The sequence below is a fragment of the Hoplias malabaricus genome, chromosome 14 (assembly GCF_029633855.1).
Source record: "Hoplias malabaricus isolate fHopMal1 chromosome 14, fHopMal1.hap1, whole genome shotgun sequence".
Classification (NCBI taxonomy): domain Eukaryota; kingdom Metazoa; phylum Chordata; class Actinopteri; order Characiformes; family Erythrinidae; genus Hoplias; species Hoplias malabaricus.
This window is the reverse complement of record NC_089813.1, coordinates 40,322,271-40,350,127: the sequence shown is the minus strand read 5'-3', so window position 1 is coordinate 40,350,127 and position 27,857 is coordinate 40,322,271. Positions and strand designations below refer to the sequence as shown.

The window sequence follows — 27,857 nt, the reverse complement described above, 5'->3', positions numbered from 1 at the left end:
GATTATACTACAATCTGCGATCATCTAAGTACACAATGTCTGCACATTATATATATTTAATTATTAATTATAACTATTCAATTGTAAATCACTATACATTATAATTGTAGTGACTTTGTCAGGATGTTTAATCTTTTCTATGTAGCTTTTGATCAACAAATCATTTTATTTTGATGGAGGCTGCATTGGAACATCAACGCTATCCCGATTTAAAAAAAAATAAAAAAAATAAAGACATGTTCTGTTTCAGTTTCCAGATTTTTATTAGCAGATATCATTGTTGAAATACAAAATAAGTGATTTTAGAAAAAAATACAAGTTTTGTCAAAAGATGTTTTATGTGTGAGAAAGTAAAGAATTTTCTTATTTCTTATGTATGAGAAAATGAAGAAGATTTATATATTAAGAAGTTAATACTGTGATGATCTGCACTTGTTTCTGTGAACATTTGCTTTCATTAAAGCAGCTGTGTTTAGTGCAGTCCATTAAAAACACTGCAGTGATGATGTCACTCACCAGAGACACGTCATGTGATATTTTAAGGTGGTTCTGGGAAATTCATCATGTTTTTTATTTATTTCATTGTGTTAAGGGAGTTTACTGTGAGGTCAAACACTTTGGGTCATGTTCACTGGTTACTAAGGTATATTTGTTGGTTGTTAGGCTGTTGTTAGGTAGTGGCTATGCCATTTTAACCATTAGTTTGTCACTAAGTGGTTGCTATGGTATTCTTTGGTGGTTGCTAGGCTGTTGCAGGGTGATTAGCAGGGTATTTTTCATTGTTGCTAGGCTGTTGCTATGGTATTTTTGATAGTTGCTAGGGTGTTGCTAAGCGGCTGTTCTGTTATCCCAGGTTATCAGTGAAGTTCCTAATCATTAATATGGTAACTTAGGATGTTGTTGCTATGGTACTATTGATTGTTTCTATGGTGTCGATAGACAGTCTATGGTACTTTTGGTTTTAATATGGATTTGCTATTGTTCCATCGGTGGTTGGTAGGCTATTAGAAAATGTTTATAAATGTTTCCTAAGGAATTCAATGTGGCTGCTAGTGTGTATAGTTTCCTAGGTGGTTGCCCGGGTGATACTAACTGGTTGCTTTGACATGTTTTCTTGTCACTAAAGTCATGCAAGGTGGTTTTTTGTTTATTGCTAAGTGTTGCTATGGATTAATCAGGTTGTTATTTGGCGGTTGCTATGATACGTTTGGTTTTTGCTAAAGTGTTTTTGCTAAAGTGTAAAGGTGGTTGTAATGGTGTTTCAAACCAGTGGCTGCGGTATTTTTGGTTATTGTCAAGGAGTTCATTGGTGGTTGCTGTTGTTTGCAAAATGTTGCTACGTTACAACTTAGTGTTTCTAGTTCATTGGTAGGGTGTTATGTTGGGCTAAGGTGTTGATAGATTGTTACTAGGGTATCCCAGGTGGTTGCAAGTGTGTTGCTAAGTGGTTGTCATGGTAACTATGGTTGTTGCTAAGGTGTGGCTATGAGGCTGCCAAAATTTCTAATATCGTTGCTAGGTTATTACTAAGTGTTCCTACATTGCTGCTAGCGCATGTTTTGGGTGTTGCTTGTTGATTGCTTAGGTATTCATGGTGGTTGCTACGTGAGTATTTCTAAGACAATATTAGACTGACTGAAATGCCAAACTGCTGGAGGAGATCACTCCCTTTATCCTTTCGCTCCCTCTCTCTCTTCCTGGAGACAGCTCTCAATCAGGTCCTGTAGGAGGGAGAAGGTGGGTCTGTCTTCACTGTTGTATGCCCAGCACTGCATCATCATACTGTACACCTGAGAACAGGTAATAAACACGTCATCATCATCCTCATCTTACCATATCATCAAACACCGCTGAAAGAGTTAACTCTGCTCTTATAGAACCAGGTCAGAACACACACCACTGACAAAGGGGGGCGGGGTCAAAGGGAGTGTGGTTACCTTTGAGGGGCACAGGGGTGGAGCCGGAAGTCTCCAGTTCTCCTTCAGGACATTGAGCAAATGGGCGGCCATCATCGAGCCCTGGACATCACTCCCAATCCTCTGGAGGCTCAGCTACACTCACACACACACACACGCCTTTAAATACACCAATTGCTCATTTATATGCATTTACATAAACAGAGTTGATCTGAGCAAAGTAACAGAGAGAGAGAAAAGGGAAAAGAAAACAAATACATGAGAGAGAGAGAGAGAGAGAAAGAGAGAGAGACTAAGAGAGAGAGAGAGAGAGAGAGAGAGAGAGAGAGAATGGGTTCTGTGTGGTTTGTGTACTGATGGAGTGGGTTCTGTGTGGTCTGTGTTCTGATGGAGTGGGTTCTCGTACTCGTTTGGGGTTCCGACTCAGCTCACAGAGGGAGAACAGCTCGTGGAGAACCACACCAAAGCTCCACACGTCAGATTTGTGGGAAAACTTGTACTCGGAGATGGACTCTGGAGCATACCTGAAAATTCAGTATACACACACACACACACACATCAGCAGGTGCCGTTTAAAGGTTCTGTTGTGGGAACATGTTCCCTGTGTCCTCATTCTAAACTACAGCCAGGATGTGGAGGACGTGTTGGACTCTGGGTGTGGCCTAAGAGCAGTAACAGTGATCACCAGAAGATGGGGCTCTCTCCGAACTGCGTCACTCTGTAGTACTCCTTGTCGAAGGGGATGATCTTGGTGAGGCCGAAGTCTGCGATCTTCACCAGCGTCTCGCTGGACACCAGGATGTTCCGAGCGGCCAGGTCACGGTGGACATAGCGCAGACTCTGCAGGTACTCCATCCCCTAACATACACAGCACACATATTAACAACATACATCTATACACTATCCACAAATTTAACAAAAAACAAAGTGTGTGTGAGTGTGTGTGGTCATACCTTACAGATCTGGGAGGCGAACAGCAGTAACCTCTTGTTGTTGACGGAGTGTCTGCATTTTTCCATGAATCCAATCAGACTCCCGTACGGCAGATACTCCATCACCAGCCTCATACTCAAACGCCCTGCAGGCAGCATCAGATCAGACTCACTTAAATCAGATCAGATTAACTCAAACCAGATCAGACTCACTGAAATCAGATCAAATTAACTCAAACCAGATCAGACTCACTCAAATCAGATCAGATTAACTCAAACCAGATCAGACTCACTCAAATCAGATCAGATTAACTCAAACCAGATCAGACTCACTCAAATCAGATCAAATTAACTTAAACCAGATCAGACTCACTCAAATCAGATCAGATTAACTCAAACCAGATCAGACTCACTCAAATCAGATCAGATTAACTCAAACCAGATCAGACTCACTCAAATCAGATCAAATTAACTCAAACCAGATCAGACCCACTCAAATCAGATCAGATTAACTCAAACCAGATCAGACTCACTCAAATTAGATCAGATTAACTCAAACCAGATCAGACTCACTCAAATCAGATCAGATTAACTTAAACCAGATCAGACTCACTGAAATCAGATCAAATTAACTCAAACCAGATAAGACTCACTCAAATCAGATCAGATTAACTCAAACCAGATCAGACTCACTCAAATCAGATCAGATTAACTCAAACCAGATCAGACTCACTCAAATCAGATCAAATTAACTCAAACCAGATCAGACTAAAACATATCCAGATATCAGCTATTCAGCTATATTCAGCTGTTGTTTATAGCAATTTTTGTTGTTGATTGTGTTTGTTTACCGGCACTGTAGCAGAGCCCGCGGTAATGGACAGTGTTGTTTATTGTTGTTGTAATTTGTTTGTTTGGTTGTTTGTTTGTTTACCTGCACTGTAGCAGAGGCCGCGGTACTGGACAGTGTTGTTTATTGTTGTTGTAGTTTGTTTGTTTGGTTGTTTGTTTGTTTGTTTACCTGCACTGTAGCAGAGGCCACTGTACTGGACTGTGTTGTTTATTGTTGTTGTAGTTTGTTTGGTTGTTTGTTTACCTGCACTGTAGCAGAGACTGCGGTACTGGACAGTGTTGTTTATTGTTGTTGTAGTTTGTTTGGTTGGTTGTTTACCTGCACTGTAGCAGAGACCATGGTACTGGACAGTGTTGTTTATTGTTGTTGTAGTTTGTTTGGTTGTTTGTTTAGCTGCGCTGTAGCAGAGTCTGTGTTACTGGACAGTGTTGTTTATTGTTGTTGTAGTTTGTTTGGTTGTTTGTCTACCTGCACTGTAGCAGAGGCTGCGGTACTGGACAGTGTTGTTTATTGTTGTTGCAGTTTGTTTGGTTGTTTACCTGCGCTGTAGCAGAGGCTGTGTTACTGGACAGTGTTGTTTATTGTTGTTGTAGTTTGTTTGTTTGTTTACCTGCGCTGTAGCAGATGCCACGGTACTGGACGATGTAGTCACATCGCAGGGAGCTGATGGTCTGAATCTCCTTCTGGAAGTCGGCCATGTTCGCCTGTTTATTCGGCTGCAGCTGCTTCACTGCCACTTGTTCTCCAGTGTTATCACCCAGAGGATCATACCGACACAGCTCCACACAGCCGAAATTACCCTACACACACACACACACACACACACACACACACACACAGAGAGAGAGAGAGTTACTGACAGTACACACACAGCTGCAGTCATTACTCAACATCAGTAATATTTTCATTATGACGTAATTTTACTGTACATCACCCCTCTGCTCACACACACACACACACACACACACACACACATTAATGTGATGATCTGATGGCATTTGACCAGATTTGATCAGTTCTGGATCACAGAACCCGCTCCACCTCATCTCGGGATGTGTCTGGAGTTCAGCACTGGGTCGAATTCTGGTCGTGTTCCTGGATTAGAGCGTTATTATTGGCATCAGATTAACATCTTCGTATTGTTCAGGGAACTCCTTTCCTCTCAGCCACCTGGTTCTCTCTCAGAGTATTAAATTCCCCCTGTGTGTCTGTGTTTCTGATGACACGGCTGAATGAGTGTATTGTGTGGAAGGTGTGTGATTGTGAGCAGTGCCTGGAGATCAGGTTACACATGCTAAAGTGTTCACTATAGGTTTCAATTTACAGTCTCAATTCTTCTACATTTACATTCACTAATGGTGCTTTTCCACTGCAGGGTCCCTACCCCACTCTACTGGTCTTTTCCACTCTTCCATGAAGTAAATCAGGTTCTGGTTCTGGAAATTGTGTGGGATTGGAAAACAAACCAGGGACCAAACAGAGTGTAGAGTTCAGTAGAGTCCAGTAGATTACAATAGAGACCAGTAGAAACAAGTAGAGTTCAATAGAGACCAGTAGAAACAAGTAGAGTTCAGTAGAGTCCAATAGAGACCAGTAGAGACCAGTAGAGACAGTGGAAAGGCACCATTAGGTTTTTAGGGCTGTATTCCACAGCAGTTGTTCTCATTAGCACCGCCTATATTTTTATATAGCTGTGTCTGAAACTGTACACTATAGTGCACTATTTTGGGGTTCCACCATTTTTAGTAGTGTACGAAAACATAGTGGACAATTTTCAGTGCACACAAACAATCCCACAATGCACTGCAAAAAAGTAGTGTACAGCATTCACTGCCCTCCTGACTTCAGCTCCCTATAATAGCGCACTATATAGAGAACAAGGAGTATGTCTTTCTCACTTGTTGGTAAATGCTAATACCCACAATGCACTGCAACTCTGCAAATCTAAACTAGGATGTATTGCTCTGCCTACTTTGTTATCCCCCTTTCCCCCTGTTCTTCAGCTGGTGGATCATAGTTAAATGGGACCATTGCACTTTTTAAGAGTCAACAAAACCTCTACAGACTGATATCACCCTCATAATCTCAGCAATGTGTGAATAGATCTTTTTGTTTTTCTAAAAACAAAATTCTGTGGAATGCTGTTACAACCGTGAACAGGGTATTTACTCTCTGTAGTGGTAGATGTTCAGGAGAAGGTTTGCCATTAACTCTCCCCCTGTGTGTGAATGGCCTGGTCTAGTTCTGCTTTTCCAGTCGATATCAGGTGATAGACGTCAGATTTGCCCCAAATGCTGTGCTCTTCAAATCCAGACTAAAGACTTTCTGCTGTTCTTTTCTGCCTTCGTTTAACACTGCACTAAATATCATACACACGTATCTCGTTACAGTTCTCTTACATTTATTTATTATTTTATCGTCTTTCCACAATATTTTTTTAATTATTTCAATAGTTTTAAATTCTTTGTATGTTTTCTTTGCTTATTTATAATTGCTTTTTATGTTTAAATTATATTAATTTGCAAATGTTTAGTTACATTTGAGGGAAGACGAATATTCCTCTTAACTTTTCATTCATTCATTGTCTGTGACCCTTATCCAGTTCAGGGTCGAGGTTGGTCCGGAGCCTACCCAGAATCATTGGGCGCAAGGCGGGAACACACCCTGCAGGGGGCGCCAGTCCTTCACAGGGCGACACACACTCACACCTTCACACCTATGGACACTTTTGAGTCTCCAATCCACCTACCAACGTGTGTACCACACTCCTCACAGACAGTCACCCAGAGGAAACCCACGCAGACACAGGGAGAACACACCACACCCCTCACAGATAGTCACCCGGAGGAAAACCACGCAGACACAGGGAGAACACACCACACCCCTCACAGACAGTCACCTGGAGGAAACCCACGCAGACACAGGGAGAACACACCACACCCCTCACAGACAGTCACCCGGAGGAAACCCACGCAGACACAGGGACAACACACCACACTCCTCACAGACAGTCACCCGGAGGAAAACCACGCAGACACAGGGAGAACACACCACACTCCTCACAGACAGTCACCCGGAGGAAACCCACGCAGACACAGGGAAAACACACAGACAGAGGTGTGTGGGCGTTGTTCCTATGACATCATCATTTCAGACCTCATTATTTAATTTGCATTTAATTGAAGAAATAAGTAAATTTCTCTTTCATTCATATCATGTGTCAACGGTATCTTGTCATCAACTATTTTTTTTCTTTTGTTATTGTTTGGAATTTTAATGCTTTTAATTCTCCTCCTGTTTATTTATTTTACTCTTTATTTCCGTGTTCTTTTCTTTTGAACCACGTTGAATTTCCTCAATGTGAAGTGCTTCATAAATAAACCACCACGCCTTTGTTCAGAGTCTTTTAAAATGTCTTGCATTTTTAGTGGTGGATGAAATCAGCAGATCAACGTATGACGTGTTGAGAGAGACACAAAGCTCTGTTCACATTCTCAGATTGGGTTGATGAGCCGGTTGGTGACGGTCGAAGCTGCTCATGTTTTGTTGACTCTTTGCTGTGTGTCTAAATGTGGAACGATCCCAATAAAGTGTTACTGGGTGTTTTAGGTCGGTGGACTGTTCTCGGTCCAGACACTGAGGGGTTTAAAAACTCCAGCAGCACTGCTGTGTCTGATCCACTCTACACCAGCACAACACACACTAACACACCACCACCACGTCAGTGTCACTGCAGCTGAGAATGATCCACCACCAAATCACACCTGCTCTGTGGGGGCCCTGAGCGCTGAAGAACGGGGGGAAGGGGAGTTATAAAGTATGCAGAAGTGCAGGACTGCGGTCTATAACTGTAGAACTACAGAGAGACCGCTGTGTATACAAAGATCATAGAAGAAAAGCAGGGGTTTTTAATATTAAGGCTGACCCGTGTATGTACTTACAGATAGTGCTGCCCCCTCATGGTCAGATACCGGTAATACACAATGTATTTTAATACAACCGTGCTTTCCTCTAGTGGCAAAAGAGTGGCATTACATACTTTGTGAGTTTTAATTCATTGCCTCCCTCCAGTGGCCAGTATAAATACAGTATGCGTGTAATTAAATACAGTGCCGCCCCCTGGTGTTGAAACAGGTGAGTGCAGGTGTTGCCCACCTTGCCCAGGTGAGATATGAAGCGCAGGTGTCTCTCCTCAAACACTTCTTGCTCCTGTTGCTGTGGTAAACTCAGAGCCCTCCAGAAGACGTCTTTCTCCGGCAGCGTCCCGCTCGCGTGGAGGATCTCGTAATCTGAGAAATATACTTCACATTTCCTGTCACACGTTTTATTAATGTTTACAGCTTCAGGCATTAAGAGGAACTGAGGGGAGTGTGTTCCTCTTTGTGTTACCTGAGGTAATGAGGGTGTTAAGGTGGAATGAGCGTGTGTGTGTATTACCTGAGGTAATGAGGGTTTTAATGTGGATTATGAGTGAGTGTGTGTGTGTGTTACCTGAGGTAATGAGGGTTTTAATGTGGATTATGAGTGAGTGTGTGTGTGTGTTACCTGAGGTAATGAGGGTTTTAATGTGGATTATGAGTGAGTGTGTGTGTGTGTTACCTGAGGTAATGAGGGTTTTAATGTGGATTATGAGTGAGTGTGTGTGTGTGTTACCTGAGGTAATGAGGGTTTTAATGTGGATTATGAGTGAGTGTGTGTGTGTGTGTGTTACCTGAGGTATTGAGGAATTTAATGTGGATTTTGAGTGAGTGTGTGTGTGTGTGTTACCTGAGGTAATGAGGGTTTTAATGTGGATTATGAGTGAGTGTGTGTGTGTGTATTACCTGAGGTAATGAGGGTTTTAATGTGGATTATGAGTGAGTGTGTGTGTGTGTATTACCTGAGGTAATGAGGGTTTTAATGTGGATTATGAGTGAGTGTGTGTGTGTGTTACCTGAGGTAATGAGGGTTTTAATGTGGATTATGAGTGAGTGTGTGTGTGTGTGTGTTACCTGAGGTATTGAGGAATTTAATGTGGATTTTGAGTGAGTGTGTGTGTGTGTGTTACCTGAGGTAATGAGGGTTTTAATGTGGATTATGAGTGAGTGTGTGTGTGTGTGTTACCTGAGGTAATGAGGGTTTTAATGTGGATTATGAGTGAGTGTGTGTGTGTGTGTTACCTGAGGTAATGAGGGTTTTAATGTGGATTATGAGTGAGTGTGTGTGTGTGTGTTACCTGAGGTAATGAGGGTTTTAATGTGGATTATGAGTGAGTGTGTGTGTGTGTTACCTGAGGTAATGAGGGTTTTAATGTGGATTATGAGTGAGTGTGTGTGTGTGTGTTACCTGAGGTAATGAGGGTTTTAATGTGGATTATGAGTGAGTGTGTGTGTGTGTTACCTGAGGTAATGAGGGTTTTAATGTGGATTATGAGTGAGTGTGTGTGTGTGTGTTACCTGAGGTAATGAGGGTTTTAATGTGGATTATGAGTGAGTGTGTGTGTGTGTTACCTGAGGTAATGAGGGTTTTAATGTGGATTATGAGTGAGTGTGTGTGTGTGTGTTACCTGAGGTAATGAGGGTTTTAATGTGGATTATGAGTGAGTGTGTGTGTGTGTGTTCCCTGAGGTAATGAGGGTTTTAATGTGGATTATGAGTGTGTGTGTGTGTGTGTTACCTGAGGTATTGAGGAATTTAATATGGATTATGAGTGAGTGTGTGTGTGTGTTACCTGGGGTAATGAGGGTTTTAATGTGGATTATGAGTGAGTGTGTGTGTGTGTTACCTGAGGTATTGAGGAATTTAATGTGGATTATGAGTGAGTGTGTGTGTGTGTTACCTGAGGTATTGAGGAATTTAATGTGGATTATGAGTGAGTGAGTGTGTGTTTGTGTTACCTGAGGTGATGAGGGTGTTAAGGTGGAATATGAGCGTGTGTGTGTTACCTGAGGTGATGAGGGTGTTAAGGTGGCGTATGATGCTGCGGGATGATGGGCGGAGTTCAGGGTGGTACTGCATACACTGTGAGATCAGATCTGCCAACTCAGTCCAGTCCAGAAAAGGCAGCTGAGAGCGGCGTTCATAAAACTGCAGCTTCTGCTCAAACGCAGTAAAATACACCATTATCAAAACAATCTGCACTGCTGGAACTCAAACAGGAAACTGTGTGTGTGTGTGTGTGTGTGTGTGGACCTGTTTAGGGTCGAGCTTCTGCAGTGGAACTTCTCCTCCGTTAAACAGCTCCCACACCGTCGTCCCAAAGCTCCACTTATCACTCTGCTCTCCAAGCTCCAATTTATCTAGAACCTCTGGCGCTACCCATGGGATCCTATCTAGAACCACTACACACACACATTTAAGGAAGCATTCAGTCAAAAATGATCAGACACTATTTATAAAAGTGGTTATTTATAACTGACTTCGCCGTCAAACTACTTCGCCGTCTCTTAATTAATGCTCCATAGAGCGGGTCACCCACATGGGAACAGCTTTAGCTTTAGTGCTGATACTTTAACTGATGCAGGCCACTAGGGGTCAGTGTAAAGGCTGTGAAGGAGAGTCAGTGCGGAGGATGACTGATCGTAGTTCACAGAGACCACGGTTCTTTTTTTTAGTTTCTGTTACACACTTCCTTCCTTTTTTATTTAATATTTAATATGAGATTACAATGACGTTCAATGTACTTACTTACTTTGACTTTATTGATCCCACATTGAAGAAATTAAACACACTTTACTACAAGTCTACAAGTGTGGGAAAATGCAGCTCTAAGCTCCATGATTTTTAAGGTGGAGCGGTGCGTGTGAGTAAAAAGCGACTGTATCTTTTAAGGTGGAGCGGTGTGTGTGAGTAAGAAGCGACTGTATCGTTTAAGGTGGAGCGGTGTGTGTGAGTAAGAAGCGACTGTATCGTTTAAGGTGGAGCGGTGTGTGTGAGTAAGAAGCGACTGTGTCTTTTAAGGTGGAGCGGTGTGTGTGAGTAAGAAGCGACTGTATCTTTTAATGTGGAGCGGTGTGTGTGAGTAAGAAGCGACTGTATCTTTTAAGGTGGAGGGGTGTGTGTGAGTAAGAAGTGACTGTATCTTTTAAGGTGGAGCGGTGTGTGAGTAAGAAGCGACTGTATATTTTAAGGTGAAGCGGTGTGTGTGAGTAAGAAGCCAGATGCCATTTCTCTGCCGTGAGCAGAGAGAGAGAAAGCCTAGCACCGGACCCAGACACTTTGTTTTTTTACCCATTTACAGACACTGGGGCTTCGTAAACACATTAGAGCGGTTTCCAGCGCAAACCGACTGCAGAGCAGCACATGGAGAGGACACACTCAGAGATTTATACACAGGGGTTTTAAATTAGAATCAGGAATGTCACCTTTAAAGAGGAAAAGGCGTTAGCTCCTAACTCTAAAGCAGAGCTCTGTTTGTAACGAGTGGCTTGTGTTTTACCTTCTCGGCCGAGCATGGCCACGCTGATCCCCGGGTCACTGAGTTTAATAAAGGGAGAGTTATCAGAGTTCGGATCCCCCTCTCGGACCAGCAGCAGGTTTTTAGCGCAGATGTTTCCATGGACAATGTTCTTCTCCTCCTTCAAACAAACAAACAAACAAAACACTGCAATCAGTAGATATTTACTGACACAAGGTTAGTAAAGTTTGGTCATGTTCTGGATGTTGGAAACGTAATAGAAACCAGTTCAGCAAGAGAAAGCTAACCTGGCCAGTATAACCCTGCTACAACAGTAGCTCACATCCGTCTCACATTCGTCTCACATCCGTCTCCCTGTCTCCTGCTCACTTGCAGCAGTAAAATAACTTCTTTAAGACATCACATAACACTCCAGAGGAAAGAAGAATCCAAAAGGGGGTCTCCTTAATGTGTCTGTCGTTTCTCCTTGAGAACACTGCGATCAGACTGAAAGAGATAAGTCTCCTTCTGCTCAAATGTGTCTCCTGAGAAAAAGTGTCTCACGTGTCTCCTCTGGAGTTCCAGTGGAGATCTCAGTAAAGTCACAAACTGTCTCAGATTCACCTGATGAACTAAACCCTACTCCTTTATCTCTCACTTGTGTCTCATGTCTCATTTTGTTTCATTCTTTTTCTCCTACGTAACTAACATTTTTTTTCATCTTTGATTGTAGCTGAAATAAACCATATCTTAATATTTATTAGCAGTGAACTGCTGCTGTCAAATCTGGAGCTTCACATACACACATCTCTTCATCCCTGTGAGTGTCTCTATTTGTTTTCTGTTGGGACCCTGTTGGGTCCCCTAGCCACCCCCCTACTCTCCTCCAGAAGTTACATAGTGCAGTTTCTGCAGTGCTGAGCCTGGAGTAGTAATGACAGAGGCTCTATTCTCCCTGTTAGAGCTCCATGGAGTATCATGATGATTGTGAAGCTGTCATTTTAAAGTAAAACTACTATCTAGTGTTACTTTAAACACACATTGTTACTTTTTTAACAGCTTATCAAATCAGAACCTGATCTGTTTATTCCTCTGTCACTTTGCTGTAGTCAGTGGTAGTTAATCTAAAGTAAAAGCCTTCAGTCCAGCTCCCGAAGTCCGTCAGATATTTTGTAAAATCTCCCGCTACATCCCCACACTCGCATTAATGAAAGACTCTGTGTTCTTCTCACCAGGAAGTTGAGGGTGCAGGCCAGCTGCTTGGCCACGTCCAGTTTCCAGCTCAGGGACACAGACGTCCTCTTCAGGTACAGATCCAGAGCGCCGTGCTTCACAAACTCCTGCACCATGATGTCTACAACAACCAAAACACGTCACACAGGGGCGTCAGACAGCGTCAGGGACAACGTAAACACATCAGGAGTCCACTCTCTCTCCGCTCTCAGGGCCCAGGAGGGTCCTCCAGAGGCATCTCAGAGTTTAAAGAGCTTCCCCTCGAGGTACTGGGTTAATGAAGGGCTCTTTACAGTTTGGGACTTTGCTAACAATGATCTCATCTTAAATCTAGTCAATGTTTGCGATGTTCCTCATTATGAGAAATTTAGAATTAAATTCTATTTATTTCTAGACAGTTTCACTACGGAGAAAGTGTTTTATTCCATTGGACATTTATTTTTCTGTGTTTAGGCTCTTTCTCGACAAAGAAGCTAAATTATCTGCTTTAACTCAAAGTTCCTTCCCTCCTTTAAAAGTTACATAGAGCAGTTTCCACAGTGCCGAGCTCGGAGTAGCTCTGTTCTCCCTGTTACTGCTCAGTGGAGCATTTAGTCAAAGTCTGACATCAGAGAGCAGAGCATTTTAAATCATTTATTATTTTGACCACACAACACAAGCCTCATTCAGAACGGGTCCCGACCCACTGGCTGAGAAAGTCTGGTCTAGACCATGGCCCGTAAGGCTGAATATTTTATGATGCTTGTTTAACAGCTGAGTTTTAAAGTACTTTTTTGTAGCTGATTGAAGAGAGCCCTCTAAATCCACACTGAATGTTTGTACACAGCTGAAAATGTCAGAAACCTGAAAATGAAAATGTGTCTGTTGGGACCCACATAGCTGCAGCAATGCTGCACCCTGTTGGTGCCCCTAGTGGGCGTCCTACCCTCCTCCAGAAGTTACATAGTGCAGTTTCTGCAGTGCTGAGCCTGGAGTAGTAATGATAGAGGCTCTATTCTCCCTGCTACAGCCCAGTGGAGCATCATGAAGATTTTGAAGCTGTAATTTTATCGTAAAAATACTACCTACTGTTCCTTTAAACACACAGTGTTACTTTGTGCAGGGGCAGAAACCCCCAGGGGGTGGTTTTCCCTTCCTGGAAAAAAGTGAGTTGTCCTACCCATAATCATTCATTAAACATAACTATATCATTGTAAAATATAAATAATATTCGTTAAAGTGTTGATTACAGATGCAAGAACGGTTTTTTTAGGTTTTGAAGGACAGCACCCCCCCTTAATCTGCCTCACAGTGGTTTGCTCCATGACCATCGCAAGGGTTGCCAGGTCTGTGTAATTTAAGTGACACCGCTTTTGTTTTTCAGAGAAGTTGCTCACAAATGTGGGCTGTAACAGGTTGCGGTTTTTGGGACTTGTTTCTAAAGTTATTCGAGCTGCTCATTGATCCTGTCTCTTTAATAAACAGAATCTTCCGGTTTGTTCCGCTGTTTATCTTCATGATGGTGACCTTTTAAGAATCTTTTAGATGAGATCACGCCATTATGCCCATGTTGATTGAACATACATCCAGTAGCCTTAAAACAACAGTATTTTGGCCCCTCTACAGGAGTTGCACTTGAGGAATTTGACTGTTTATTGTCCTCAAACACTCAAATTAAATGTACACCCCCTATGCAGTGATGAAACTGTGTCATGCACTTACTTTTGGACTTGTGGACGCTGACCCCATACACCAGCAGCAGGTGCTTGTGGGAAATCTGGCTCATCAGGCTGGCGGCTTCAAAGAACGACTGAAAAACAATGAGTTTTTCTTTACTTTCATGAGAGTTTTCAAACATGTTTCCTCATATAACTGTATTTGACTGAGTGAGAGTCCCTTTCTCCTCCGTCCATCTCCAGACCCTCATCCTCGTCCCTCTGTGAGAGTGATGGGGAGTAGTGTCTGTGCTGCTCTGTGATTGGGTGGCACCATTGACCCTGGAGCCCCAGCTCATTATTTCAGACCACAATGATCCAGAAAGTGAAAATCAGACTGGTCCACACTTCAGTTCCTCACCTGAGATACGCTGGACACTCTCAGACACTCAGGACACAATGGTACGAGTACCTCTTCAACTGTGTGTGTGTGTGTGTGTGTGTGTGTGTGTGTGTAAACACGTGCAGACAGCATACCTCCCAGCTGTTCCTGTGTTCTGCATCTAGAACCTTTAGCAGAACCTCTGTGGTTTGTGTTTCTCCATCTCTCTGGTGTTTTTTGAAGCCTCTGTAAACGTGGGTGAACGAGCCTTGTCCCAAACTCTCCTTCTGCAGAGAACAGCAGAACAGTGTTCCTTCACCAGAGAACTACATTAAAGAATTTAGTTTAACAGCAAAAAGGTTTCTGTATGGAATTTCTCTGTAAATGTCTGTGACTGTGTGGTGTTTTTTTGGTGTTCTTCTACACGGTGGTACTGCAGGTAGCGTGTTGTGTGTTTCTGCTTGGTGTTTGTGTGTCTGGTGTTTGTGTATTTGTATTTCTGACGTGTGTGTGTGTGTGTGTGTGTGTGTGGTGTTTAGGGTGGCACAGTGGTACTGCAGGTCGTGTGTTGTGTGTTTCTGCTTGGTGTTTGTGTGTCTGGTGTTTGTGTATTTGTATTTATGACTAGTGTGTGTGTGTGGTGTTTAGGGTGGCACGGTGGTACTGCAGGTAGCATGTTGTGTGTTTCTGCTTGGTGTTTGTGTGTCTGGTGTTTGTGTATTTGTATTTCTGACGTGTGTGTTTGTGGGGTGTTTAGGGTGGCACGGTGGTACTGCAGGTAGCGTGTTGTGTGTTTCTGCTTGGTGTTTGTGTGTGTTCATACCCAGATGAGGTCTTCGTGTTTGATCATGTGGAACTGAATGTGACTGGGTCTGTGTCTGTGCTGAGGAGGAGAGCTGGGGCTTTCGAACACGCTGCTGTTCCGGATGATGATCAGGTTCGAGAGTTCTGTACCAGACACAGAAAAATCAACAAGAGAAATCCCCTGAAACACTCAGAGACCACAGTACTACACTACAGTATATCAGCTGAAGACCTGATTACCCTTGGCTCTGGGTGGGCAGCACCTGTCCAGTGTGATGGGGATATCCGACAGCAGCAGGGGGTTTATCTGGTAAAATTCTGTGAGTTCTCCGAGGCTGCAGAAGGAGGTGTGGATCCCAGCCAGGTGAAACTTCTCATTCTTCTCTATTAGACAGTCTTTATAATCCATACCCAGCAGAGTCTGAGTAGACACACAGACACACACACATGCCACAAATAAAGGTGTTATTATCTGATATGTTCTTTTCTGATGGGTGTTTGTGTGTCTTTGAGTGTTTGTGTGTTTCTGATTGGTGTTTGTGTGTCTTTGAGTGTTTGTGTGTTTCTGATTGGTGTTTGTGTGTCTTTGAGTGTTTGTGTGTCTCTGATGAGTGTTTGTGTGTCTTTGAGTGTTTGTGTGTGTCTGATTGGTGTTTGTGTGTCTCTGATGGGTGTTTGTGTGTTTCAGGTATATTTGTATATGTGTGTGTGTGTGTGTCTGATTGGTATTGGTGTGTGTCTGATTGATGTTTATTGTAAAGCGAGAGCTGGGCTGTACCTGGACGCAGACCATGAGGAAATATTTATCGAACTCCTTGGGGCTCCTGCGGAGGAGGAACATGCCGCTTTGGGCTCCTGCCTTTTTCAGCTTGTGCATCGCAAACTCTGAGCTACAAAAGAGAACACAGCACCATTTAAAACCCTCTGAAACCCACTCTGCCATCACTGAGGACAGGTATAAGAGGGTGAGGGGCTTTACGTGATGGGGCCGTGACAGTGGCTCTCCAGGTCCTGCAGCAGAGAGGGAGGGGCCACTTCACAGCAGAAATAATGACTGGAGTCCGTGGTCAATCTGAAATAGCCATCAATCAGGGACACGAAGGACAGCGCTGTCGCCAGGGTGGGAAACTCTACCTCCTATGGGTGTACAAATACTTTCAGTACAAACACAAACACTTTCAGTATAAACACTTTCAATACAAACACTTTCAGAATGATTCACCATCACATCACATCTGCTCTGTGGGGGGGAAAGTAGGTGAGTGAAGTATGCAGAGCAACAGATGCACTACAGTCTGTATCTGTGGAACTACAGAGTGACCAAAGTGGACTGTGAGTGTAGTATAGTGTGTGTGTGTGTGTGTATTTGACATATGTAACTGTTTGTTGGTGTTTATTCACTGACCAGTTTGCGGTCATCTTGTCTGGTGAGAGTGACCACTCTTCTCTCCGCAGAAACCTGCTCCTGACCCACTCTCTTTATATTTATATCAGTGATCTGAGGAAAATCACAGAACATCTGCCACTCCTGAGAAAGACAGAGAGAGACAGGTCTGTGAGTGAGACAGGGCTGTGAGACCGGGCAGTGATCTAAAGAAAATCATAGAAAATCGGCCACAAAACAGAACACTAGACAAGTCAGTTAAAAGCGGGTTCAGTGAGACAGATCAGTGAGAGGTCATTGATCTAAAGGAAACTAAATAGCATTAGACAGGTCAGTGAGACAGCTGAACGAGACAGGTCAGAGAGACCGGTGAGGACTGTGTGTCCCGTTTGTGTATGTGTGTTCTATTAGCTCCAGGTTGTTGCTATGGCAACAGTGCGGAGAGAGAGGTACCTGTCCGTCCTCTGTTTTCGTTTGTATTCCCCCCTCTCCGGACACTCGGACCACCATTCCCAACTGTGGTTCTGTGCTCTGAGCCCAGCTGGACCTGCGCACGGAGAACCGCTCGGAACCGTAACTGGGTTCTATTGCACTCAGTTCCATTAGGTACTTCAGCTTCAGGCTGTGTTCCCCAGTGGAACAGCGCCCCAGTTTCTGCAGGAACCGCTTCAGGGTCTTTCGGATCTGAAACCGGGCCAGTCGACTCATCCTCTGGATCTCCTCCCTGTGGCTCTCCGGCAGACAGCATTTATAACTGTGATATAAACAAACATACACCACATTTATAATTGGTTTAAACATAAACAACATTTATAACTGTGATATAAACAAATATACACAACCTTTATAACTGTGATATGAACATACACATACACAACATTTATAACTGTGATGTAAACAAACATACACAACATTTATAACTGTGATGTAAACAAACATACACAACATTTATAACTGTGATGTAAACAAACATATACTGCATTTATAACTGTGATGTAAACAAACATACACAACATTTATAACTGTGATATAAACATAAACATACACAACATTTATAACTGTGATGTAAACAAACATACACAACATTTATAACTGTGATGTAAACAAACATACACAACATTTATAACTGTGATGTAAACAAACATACACAACATTTATAACTGTGATATAAACAAACATACACAACATTTATAACTGTGATGTAAACAAACATACACAACATTTATAACTGTGATATAAACAAACATACACAACATTTATAACTGTGATGTAAACATAAACATACACAACATTTATAACTGTGTTATGAACATAAACATGCACAGCATTTATAACTGTGATATAAACATAAACATACACAACATTTATAACTGTGTTATGAACATAAACATGCACAGCATTTATAACTGTGATATAAACAAACATACACAACATTTATAATTGATTTAAACATAAACAACATGTATAACTGTGATATAAACAATCATAAACAACATTTATAACTGAAACATAAATTTCAGCTGCTTCAGAAACATAAACACCATGTAAAACTGCTCGAGTGTCCCATTTCAGGTCTTTGTTCTATAAAGAGTGTGTCCCCACTGGGCGAGGTTTAACGCAGTGTCACACTCTCAGTATTGAGGGGTGTCTACACACGTTTGGACACACAGTGTATGAGTTAGTACCTGACGGTTTTGCACACTTCTCGGGGACTGCGGTTCCTCTCTTTGGCTTGTCTCCACAGATCCAGCACCGCCATCCCCAAACAATCCTGCATCGCACTCAGCGGAGGACAAATCCCGCCCTGACCCAACAGGAAGTCGCTCCGAGACTGAGAAACATGGGAGAGAAACAGCATAGCACTTATAATAAAGACACAATCAACCACGTGAGAAAAACACCACAGGACATACGAAAAAAACAGGACAACAGAGAACTAGAGAGTTCCTGCAGAAACTGCAAGTGTGTTGTGGCAGCTGATTGTAGCAGGAACACACACTTCAGACACAGACTTGGAAAAGCAGAAGCAGACTTAGGGTCTATGATCCTGTGCTGTGTGTGTGTGTGTGTGTGTGTGTGTGAGATGTATACCTGAGCGAAGAGATAATCAATAACACAGTAATCCAGAACGGCACAGATTCTCCCTGTGCTCAGATTGTAACGATACGTGGCTTTAGAGCCCTGACCGAACCAGCTGGAGAAAAAATACCTGCAACAAAACAGAAACCAAACATTTATCATCTTTATCTAATGCTCTGTTGCTTTGCTGAATTTAAAGGAGCAATCAGTCATTTTTTCCAATAATTCTCTTTCATGACGTCACTGTACTGACACCTAGTGGTCGGGATGTGTCAGAGATTCTGTGCCGAAACGGTGTGAAAGACCCACTCTTTACAAAAAAACACCAACCTGCTTCAGCTGCATTTTTATAGAATAAATGTATAAATAATTAAATACAGAAAAAATAAAGAATCACTTCCATGAACACTGTCTTTTGCTTTTTGGTGATTGAAAATTACTGACTGCACCTTTAATGAAACGGAGGAAAGAGATAATATCTGGCCTTTTATTATTATTTTTTTCCACTATGTGTTAAACTCATTTTCACTTTCAGAATCAACAGCACAGGGGCTATGACCAGGTGTGTGTGTGTGTGTATACACTAACCGCACTCTATATTTAACAGTGACGGTCTCCTCACTCTTGAAGACGTGGGTGGGTGGGTACCAGTACGAAAGGTCCTCTGAGGCCAGAGCGAACAGGTGATGAAACACAGGTAAAATACCTGCAGGTAAACCAGCGTACACACATCAACACACACTCATCAATACACACACACACACACACAAAACAAAAACAAAAAAACCTAATACTATAGCAACAACACGGTCAATAAATATTAATAATAATAACTACATAAGAACATTTCCTGAAGAGAAATTCTAAGGTTACGTGGATGATATGGTCTCCCAGGTGGTTGCTAGGGTGTTAGCAGACAGCTAACAGCTAAGTTACCTGTGGGAGTCACTCACTCACTCACTCATACACTCACTGGCTCGCTTATTCAGTTACTCACTCAGTCACTCATCCACTCCTTCACTCACCCGCTCATTCACTCACTGGCTCGCTCACTCACTCACTCACTCACTGCCTCACTTATTCACTCACTCACTCATTCACTCATCCGCTTATTCACTCACCCGCTCATTCACTCACTGGCTCGCTCATTCAGTCACTCACTCATTTACTGGCTTGGTCATTCACACACTCATTCATTCATCCACTCACCCACTCATTCACTCACTCATCTACTCACTAGCTTACTCATTCAGTCACTCACAGGCTCATTCATTTACTCACTCTTTCACTCATCCACTCACCCACTCATTCACTCACTGGCTTGCTCATTCTGTCACTCATTCACTCACTGGCTCACTTATTCACTCACTCACTCTTTCATTCATCCACTCCTTCATTCACCCGCTCATTCATTCACTGTCTTGCTCATTCACTCACACACTCATTCATTCATCCACTCACTCACCCACTCACTAGCTCATTCATTCAGTCACTCACTGGCTCACTCACTTATTCACTCAGGGTTAGCCTAACTTTCTATCCAAGGTGGCACCACTCCCCCATTATTAGGAGCTGCTTCACAAGGTGGTGCTATTCGGTGCTTTGCCTCACAGACACTGTGTGTTTCCTTGTTGGAGTTAGTGTGTGTGTGTGTGTGTGTGTGTCCATACCGCTGTTCTTGGCGGCGAGGGTGCAGATATTTTCGGCGGTCACGTGCCCTGCGGGGATACAGAGCGTGTTCTCACTCTTGTTGGTCAAACTGTAATACAGCTGCACCATCACCGCAGAGTCACAGCTGGATTTATGACTTCCTGCTCGCTCACTGTTCACCAGCGGCATCGTCTCCTCCTCACTCCCGTCCATCTGCACACACACACACACACACACACACACACACACACACACACACACACAAACACAAACAAACTATTAGGACCAGCAACAGTTTCCTCACATGTTCCCTGTACTCACTGTGTCTGCGTAGGTTTCCTCTGGGGTCCCTGCTTTCCTCCCACAGTCCAATAACATGGAGGTTAGGTGAACTGGCTTCTCTCTAAGAACTGTCCTGGTGTGTGAGTGTGTGTATGTGTGTATGTGTAAGTGAATGTGTGTGTGTTTGAATGAACGAGTGTGTGAGAGTGAATGTGTGTGTGTGTGTGTGTGTGTATATGTGTGTGTGTGTGTTTGTGTGTGTGTGTGTGTGTGTGAGTGAATGTCTCTGCAGATGAGGGACAGATGGAATAGTGTTGTTGGTACACAGAAACAGTGTGAACAGTGTTTACGGGGTGCAGTGTGCCTCATGTTGTGCATAGGTACATGAAAGACGTGTACAAATATGTTTTAAAGCATTTTATGTAACATATGATTAATTCATTCATTGTCTACCAACGTATGTTTTTGGAGTGTGGGAGGAAACCCATGCAGACACAGGGAAATCACAACACACTCCTCACAGACGGTCACCCGGAGGAAACCCACGCAGACACAGAGAGAACACACCACACTCCTCACAGACAGTCACCCGGAGGAAACCCACGCAGACACAGGGAAATCACAACACACTCCTCACAGACGGTCACCCGGAGGAAACCCACGCAGACACAGAGAGAACACACCACACTCTTCACAGACAGTCACCCGGAGGAAACCCACGCAGACACAGGGAGAACACACCACACTCCTCACAGACAGTCACCCGGAGGAAACCCACGCAGACACAGGGAGAACACACCACACTCCTCACAGACAGTCACCCGGAGGAAACCCACGCAAACACAGGGAGAACACACCACACTCCTCACAGACAGCCACTTGGAGAAAACCCACGCAGACACAGGGAGAACACACCACACTCCTCACAGACAGCCACTTGGAGAAAACCCACGCAGACACAGGGAGAACACACCACACTCCTCACAGACAGCCACCCGGAAGAAACCCATGCAGACACAGAGAGAACACACCACACTCCTCACAGACAGTCACCCGGAGGAAACCCACGCAGACACAGAGAGAACACACCACACAGACAGTCAGCCGGAGGAAACCCACCACACTCCTCACAGACAGTCACCCAGAGGAAACCCACACAGACACAGGGAGAACACACCACACTCCTCACAGACAGTCACCCAGAGGAAACCCACGCAGACACAGGGAGAACACGCCACAATCCTCACAGACAGTCACCCGGAGGAAACCCACGCAGACACAGGGAGAACACACCACACTCCTTACAGACAGCCACCCGGAGGAAACCCATGCAGACACAGAGAGAACACACCACACTCCTCACAGACAATCACCCGGAGCGGGATTCGAACCCACAACCTCCAGGACCCTGGAGTTGTGACAGAGACCCCACCTGCTGCACCACTGACGTATAACTGTAATTCACAGTTAAATAATCCTCCCGCTCTTCTGTCATTGTACAGTGACTGTGTGTCATATTAAAATCACAATCTCATTTTCTTCAACAGAAAAGAACCTAAAAAAGCAGTGTTACTGTGCTCCGTTCCTGACTCTAACATAGACCCTATCTGTAAATCATCTAAACCCACACTCACACGGACTTTTGGACACAGTATTATCCCCAAGAACAGAACAAATCCATTACAGTCACATCACAGCTTTTTTTCCTGATGGAGCTCAGAATGAATGCAGCGCCCAATAAACTCTTCACTTTTCACACAGCTTCAGGTTTAGGTTCTTTTCTGTTGAAGAGAATGTGATTTTAATACGACACACCATCACTGTACAATGACCCAATAACTATGACTAATATGACTATGACAGGAACACATCCAGTGTTTTCAGTGCACTTTATTGGTGAAGGGTAGAGTTCAGTAGAGGGATGGATGTTGGTCCAGAGCTGACTGCTTCTGACACTGATGATCTTGTATCTACTCCGGATGGCAGGAAGTTAAAGTGGTAAGAATAGTCCTAGATGATTCCGCACTCACACAGCGCTTGCGGTGAAGGCCTCAGTAATGTTCTCTGTGGTTTTCATGAGCCCTAGCAGTCTCTTCCTGTCAGCCTGCTCTCAATGTTGGCGTATGAAACCTTCTGTCTGCTCAGGAAGTAAACTGCACTGCGGCTCATTTGTGATCATGTAGGAGGTGTTGAGGGTCTAAATAAGAGCCTCAGAAATGTGGACAACCCTCGACAAGTCAGCTGCCTTCCGAGCCGTTCACCACCAGCATACATAAACATCAGGGACTCCTCCCCTCCCACACACATTTTATAACGTCCTCTTGTTAAAGAGGAGACACAGGAGCATCTAGGACCTGCTTCTGTCCCACAGCAGTCATGTAAACTACATGTGGACGGTAGTCACAGGGCCCTCCTGAGTTCATACCTCACTCTGGACTTTTCCCACCACAGATGATCTCATTCTGGAACATTTCAGCAGGGGTTATGTTTCTCTCTGTATTTCTGCTTCTGCACGGCTGAGTCTCCGACATTGTGCTGTTCTCCTCTTTCTCGTGTGTGACTGTGGCTCTGACGCTGTTACTCTGTGTTACTGTGTGGAGCAGGGATTGTACACACTGTTAATTCTTGTAAACTGTGTTCAGTTTAAGAGCTGGACTTTCTGGGGGCCTTTTCAAGCCCTTGGTGCTTTCCCAGACTCTGCTGCTGTCATTTCACTACCGACAGCTCAGACAGGTAAAGATACAGAGCTAAAGGTTAGAACTTGGGTTTAATTGTGTCGAGAACACACCAAGCTGCAGAGGAAGGAAGTGTGACTCTCTGTGATTTGGTTTGGTTTTACATCTGTAAGAGTGGCCCGAACGTAAATAGTAACATTATGAAGATAAATGCGTTTAAAGCTGGGGTGAGTGTCCCAGGCCTGAGATGAACGTCTGTTTATCAGAAACTGATTCATTTGTTGTTTATCATTTATTATTTTGATATATTTAAAAAAAAGTCTAAGATCCAACATACAGTGTGTCCTCCCTGTGTCTGCGTGGGTTTCCTCAAGGTGACTCTCTGTGAGGAATGTGGTGTGTTCTCCCTGTGTCTGCGTGGGTTCCCTCGGGGTGACTGTCTGTCAGGAGTGCAATGTGTCCTCCTTTTGTCTGCATGGGTTTCCTCCGGGTGACTGTTTGTGAGGACTGTGGTGTGTTCTCCCTGTGTCTACGTGGGTTTCCTCCGGGTGACTGTCTGTGAGGAGTGTGGTGTGTTCTCCCTGTGTCTGCGTGGGTTTCCTCCGGGTGACTGTCTGTGAGGAATGTGGTGTGTTCTCCCTGTGTCTGCGTGTGTTTCCTCCGGGTGACTGTCTGTGAGGATTGTGGTGTGTTCTCCCTGTGTCTGCGTGGGTTTCCTCCGGGTGACTGTCTGTGAGGAATGTGGTGTGTTCTCCCTGTGTCTACGTGGGTTTCCTCCGGGTAACTGTCTTTGAGGAGTGTGGTGTGTTCTCCCCATGTCCGTGTGGGTTTCCTGCGGGTGCTCCAGTTTCCTCCCAGAGTTATAGTTAGGGAGGTGTATCATCAGAAGATGAAGAGAAACGATCCTTTAGGAAAAGAAGACTCCAGGAGACTGAACTGCAGGAACAGCAGTGAGGTAAACCTGTGACTGTTCTTCTTGAGGTTGGACTGTTAAAAATTACAGTCTACAAACACAGCAGCAGGGATATATTTAGAGGAATATATTTAGAGGTGGCATACACTGAGCAGCTGCTCTCCACGACCTTAAAAGCCTCACAGCACCACTGTATCATGAACCAATCTTTGAAGCAGAAAAGTGAAAAATGAATATATACTGATGTTTTTTAACGGTCTGTTAATCGTTTAAACTTTCCCAAACACACCAATACAGTCTAACAGTTCCTTACTTTTCCATTCCACATTAAACCAATAACATAGTTACTTCTAAGTGCTAAGTTGAGTTCTTCGAAGTTTCAGTTCCACCTTAAATGCTGCACCAATATTCACAAAATCACACTAAGTTTTCATTAAACACCTTAAACAGTGAAGCTGCTACAGGCACCCAGATAAAACTACTGCAGCATTTAAGGTGCAAGCTACAGATTAAACAGCTATGTTTGCTTTTTTTTCTTCTATTCCACCTTAAGTGCTGCAGCTGTTACAGAATTAACCTAAAAAAGAGTGAGAACACTAGTGGAGAGTCAAGTGCAGCTGTCAAAAATTGTCATATTTTGGCTCACAGAGTTCAGGAAGGAAGGGTCCCAGTAAAGTCTGGACCGGCTCTGGGCGTGGTCCGAGGAGCCATGGTACCAATTGTTTCAGGGTTGGTTTTATGCGTGGTGCTGACCCCATGAGTAATAGACCCCTGCTGTCAACAAGGCACTGTGAAGCCTGGTGGTGGTTCCGTACTTGTATGAGGTGTGTTCTCATGCCATGGGTTGGATTCAGTGCTACACGTCACTGTTCAGTGACCACCTGCAGCCCTTCATGGACTTCACGCACCATGCCATCGATCCCAAGTTGTCTGGAATTGGCTTGAGGAGCATTCTGGAGCGGTCCGATGAACTTTACAGCTGACATGAGCCCAGCTGAGTATTTATAGGATGTGGTCCATTTACAGGTCCATTCACACCGAGCCATGTCCAGTTGGCATGGTTCATCTCCATGACTTCTAGGCCTTCTATAAGGTAATTCCCAGTAAACACATGACACTGTGGATTGAGGAATGTTTAAATGCCTGCACAATTTTGGAAATAGAGTGTTACATCCCTTGACTTCCACTATCATTCCACATTCAGTCTCTGATAAATCACCTCTCCATGAACAGTCTTTAACCTCATTTGCTTCTCCATTCCAGGTGTGGGCTCTTTTCAGGCTGCCACCTCAGGTAACGTCATTTCATCATCAGTTTACTTTTGGCATATTAGTGTATAAACAAATTCTGAATGCTACTCTAGCGACAACCTCCAAAACATTTGGGTTAGGCAAAATAAGAGTGAACACCTCGTAGAAGTTCTTTTAAAGCATTACATAAAAAACAGTTGAATGAACCAGGTATAAAAGCAGCATTTATAGAACATTTCTAATGCCAGGTTGAAAATAATTTAGTTTTTTTTTTTTTTTTTAATCTACCGTATTATCTACCGTAATTCTAAAATGGGGCGGCACGGTGGTGCAGCAGGTAGGTGTCGCAGTCACACAGCTCCAGGGACCTGGAGGTTGTGGGTTTGATTCCCGCTCCGGGTGACTGTCTGTGAGGAGACAGAGGACTGTCTGTGTTCTCCCAGTATCCGAGTGGGTTTCCTCCGGGTGCTCCGGTTTCCTCCCACAGTCCAAAAACACACGTTGGTTGGTGGATTGGTGACTCCAAAGTGTCCGTAGGTGTGAGTGTGTGAGTAAATGTGTGTGTGTGTGTTGCCCTGTGAAGGACTAGCGCCCCCTCCAGGGTGTATTCCCCGCCTTGCGCCCAATGATTCTAGGTAGGCTCTGGACCCACCACGACCCTGAACTGGATAAGTGGTTACAGATAATGAATGAATGAATGAATGAATTCTAAAGTGGTTCAGGAAATCTGGAGAAATACCAGGGTAAGTCTGGCAGAATGAGCGTGACCTTCAAGCCCTCAGATGGCACTGCATAAGAATCATGCTTCAGTGATAAACAGATCCACTTGGGCTAGCGAGTAATTTAACTGAAATAAAACCCCTGACTCTTAACAGAGTCTGCAGCTGCATCTAGAAAAATGCAACAGTAGAGACATGTGCCATTTTCAGAGGGGTCCATGTTTCAGATAGTTCTCATGAAAAGAGCACTGCTGTGTCTGATCCACTCTACACCAGCACAACACACACTAACACACCACCACCACATCAGTGTCACTGCAGCGCTGAGAATGATCCACCACCACATCACACCTGCTCTGTGGGGGTCCTGAGCACTGAGGAACAGGGGAGAAGGGGGTAACAAAGTATGCAGAGCAACAGATGGACTACAGTGTGTAATTGAAGAACCACAGAGTTCCTCTGTGTGGTCAGTGGAGCTGATAAAATGGACAGGGAGTGCAGATGTAAGGTCGGTGTTTCTAATCCAGTCATTACTCATGTGTTAGCTGTTACAGAGAAAACCCTGTATTCACGGTGATGCCTGAGATCGGAGCTGCTGCTCAGGGTGGGATTTCTCTGATTAACCAGTTAACTTAAACCTCAGGTCAGACTTAAAATATCCAACAAACAAGCAGAGAGACGTTCCTCCAGGACAGTCCTCAACTCTGGGCTTAAGTTACCTGCCGAACCCTGAAATCCTGCTTTGTGCCACATCCACAGAAGTGAAATATAATTCTGACCTAATGACGGTGTTCTGAAGTTTTATTTATATTTAATATTGTTTCAGTGAAATAAACAAAGTTACTCACAAACGAAAGAAAACATTTATCTTGTTGACTGCAACAGTAAGTGGATTAATGTTTCTCTGGGGTTTGTTTATTAAGTTTATTTTTATTGATTTATATTCATAAGTTTGCTTTGCTTATTGAAATCTTCCTGGTGTTATTTAATATTTATTTCTTGGATTGTTTATTTGTTTATTTAAATCCCTCTAACATTAATTTAATTTCCTTTGATGTGAATTTTGTTTTAAATATAAATCATTCTGTTTATTTGTATTTATTTAATGTCATCTGTTTTCTTTCTGTCTACTTAAGTTTATCTCATTTATTTAAATGTGTTTTTTGTTAAGTTCTGACACAATTTATTTAAATATATCAACATTTATGAATATTATAAAATATCATTAATATTTAGTGTATAGTATATTTCTTATATTAGTACATGTCTATATTATTAATGTAAGGTTATTTTTGTTGACTGTAATTCTAATAGAATTTGTTTAATATATTTTTGTTTATTTCGGTTGTTGTATGAAGTCCCTGTAATTCTTATTTAAATGTATTTCAATTGATTGAAATTACTCAAATATTTATTTAAATTAATTTGGTTAAGTGCCTCTAATGTTTATTTAAATCTGCTAATGTTTATTTAAGTTCCTGTGATCTTTAGTAAGTTGTGATTGCAGCCCAGTTTTATTTAAAGTATAAAAGAAGAACTAAAGTCACAGATGAGGAACAGTAAATGTTTACCTTTGTTTACTGCGCTGTTTATTTAAATCCCTGTGTTGTTTCTTAAAGTCCCTCTGATGTTGGCTGGGTTTTAGCGGTGGACGCTGGTGCTGTTGCCCTTGTTCATGTTCCTGTGCAGTGTGCTCTTGGGGGAGGTTGTCGATTTCCGGAATCAGACAAGAACCTAAAAGAACGTCAGCTCGTTTCATTTCTTTTTCACTCTCTGC

General features: G+C 43.3%; 1 protein-coding gene across 1 annotated transcript; it reads right to left on the bottom strand.

Moving 5' to 3' along the window:
- Positions 1-272: 272 nt before the first annotated feature.
- jak3 (Janus kinase 3 (a protein tyrosine kinase, leukocyte)) lies at positions 273-27,787 on the bottom strand. Its single transcript, XM_066643503.1, has 24 exons — positions 27,652-27,787; positions 20,262-20,454; positions 19,180-19,297; positions 18,604-18,721; positions 18,198-18,343; positions 16,966-17,266; positions 16,534-16,656; positions 16,108-16,265; positions 15,907-16,018; positions 15,369-15,549; positions 15,148-15,272; positions 14,480-14,611; positions 14,010-14,097; positions 12,308-12,429; positions 11,118-11,256; positions 9,872-10,020; positions 9,625-9,775; positions 7,857-7,990; positions 4,312-4,501; positions 2,870-2,994; positions 2,602-2,774; positions 2,323-2,440; positions 1,938-2,051; positions 273-1,790 (listed from the first exon to the last, which is right to left on the bottom strand). Exons 2-24 carry the CDS (start codon positions 20,452-20,454, stop codon positions 1,671-1,673), a joined length of 3,330 nt encoding a protein of 1,109 aa, XP_066499600.1. The 5' UTR covers positions 27,652-27,787; the 3' UTR covers positions 273-1,670.
- Positions 27,788-27,857: the final 70 nt, after the last annotated feature.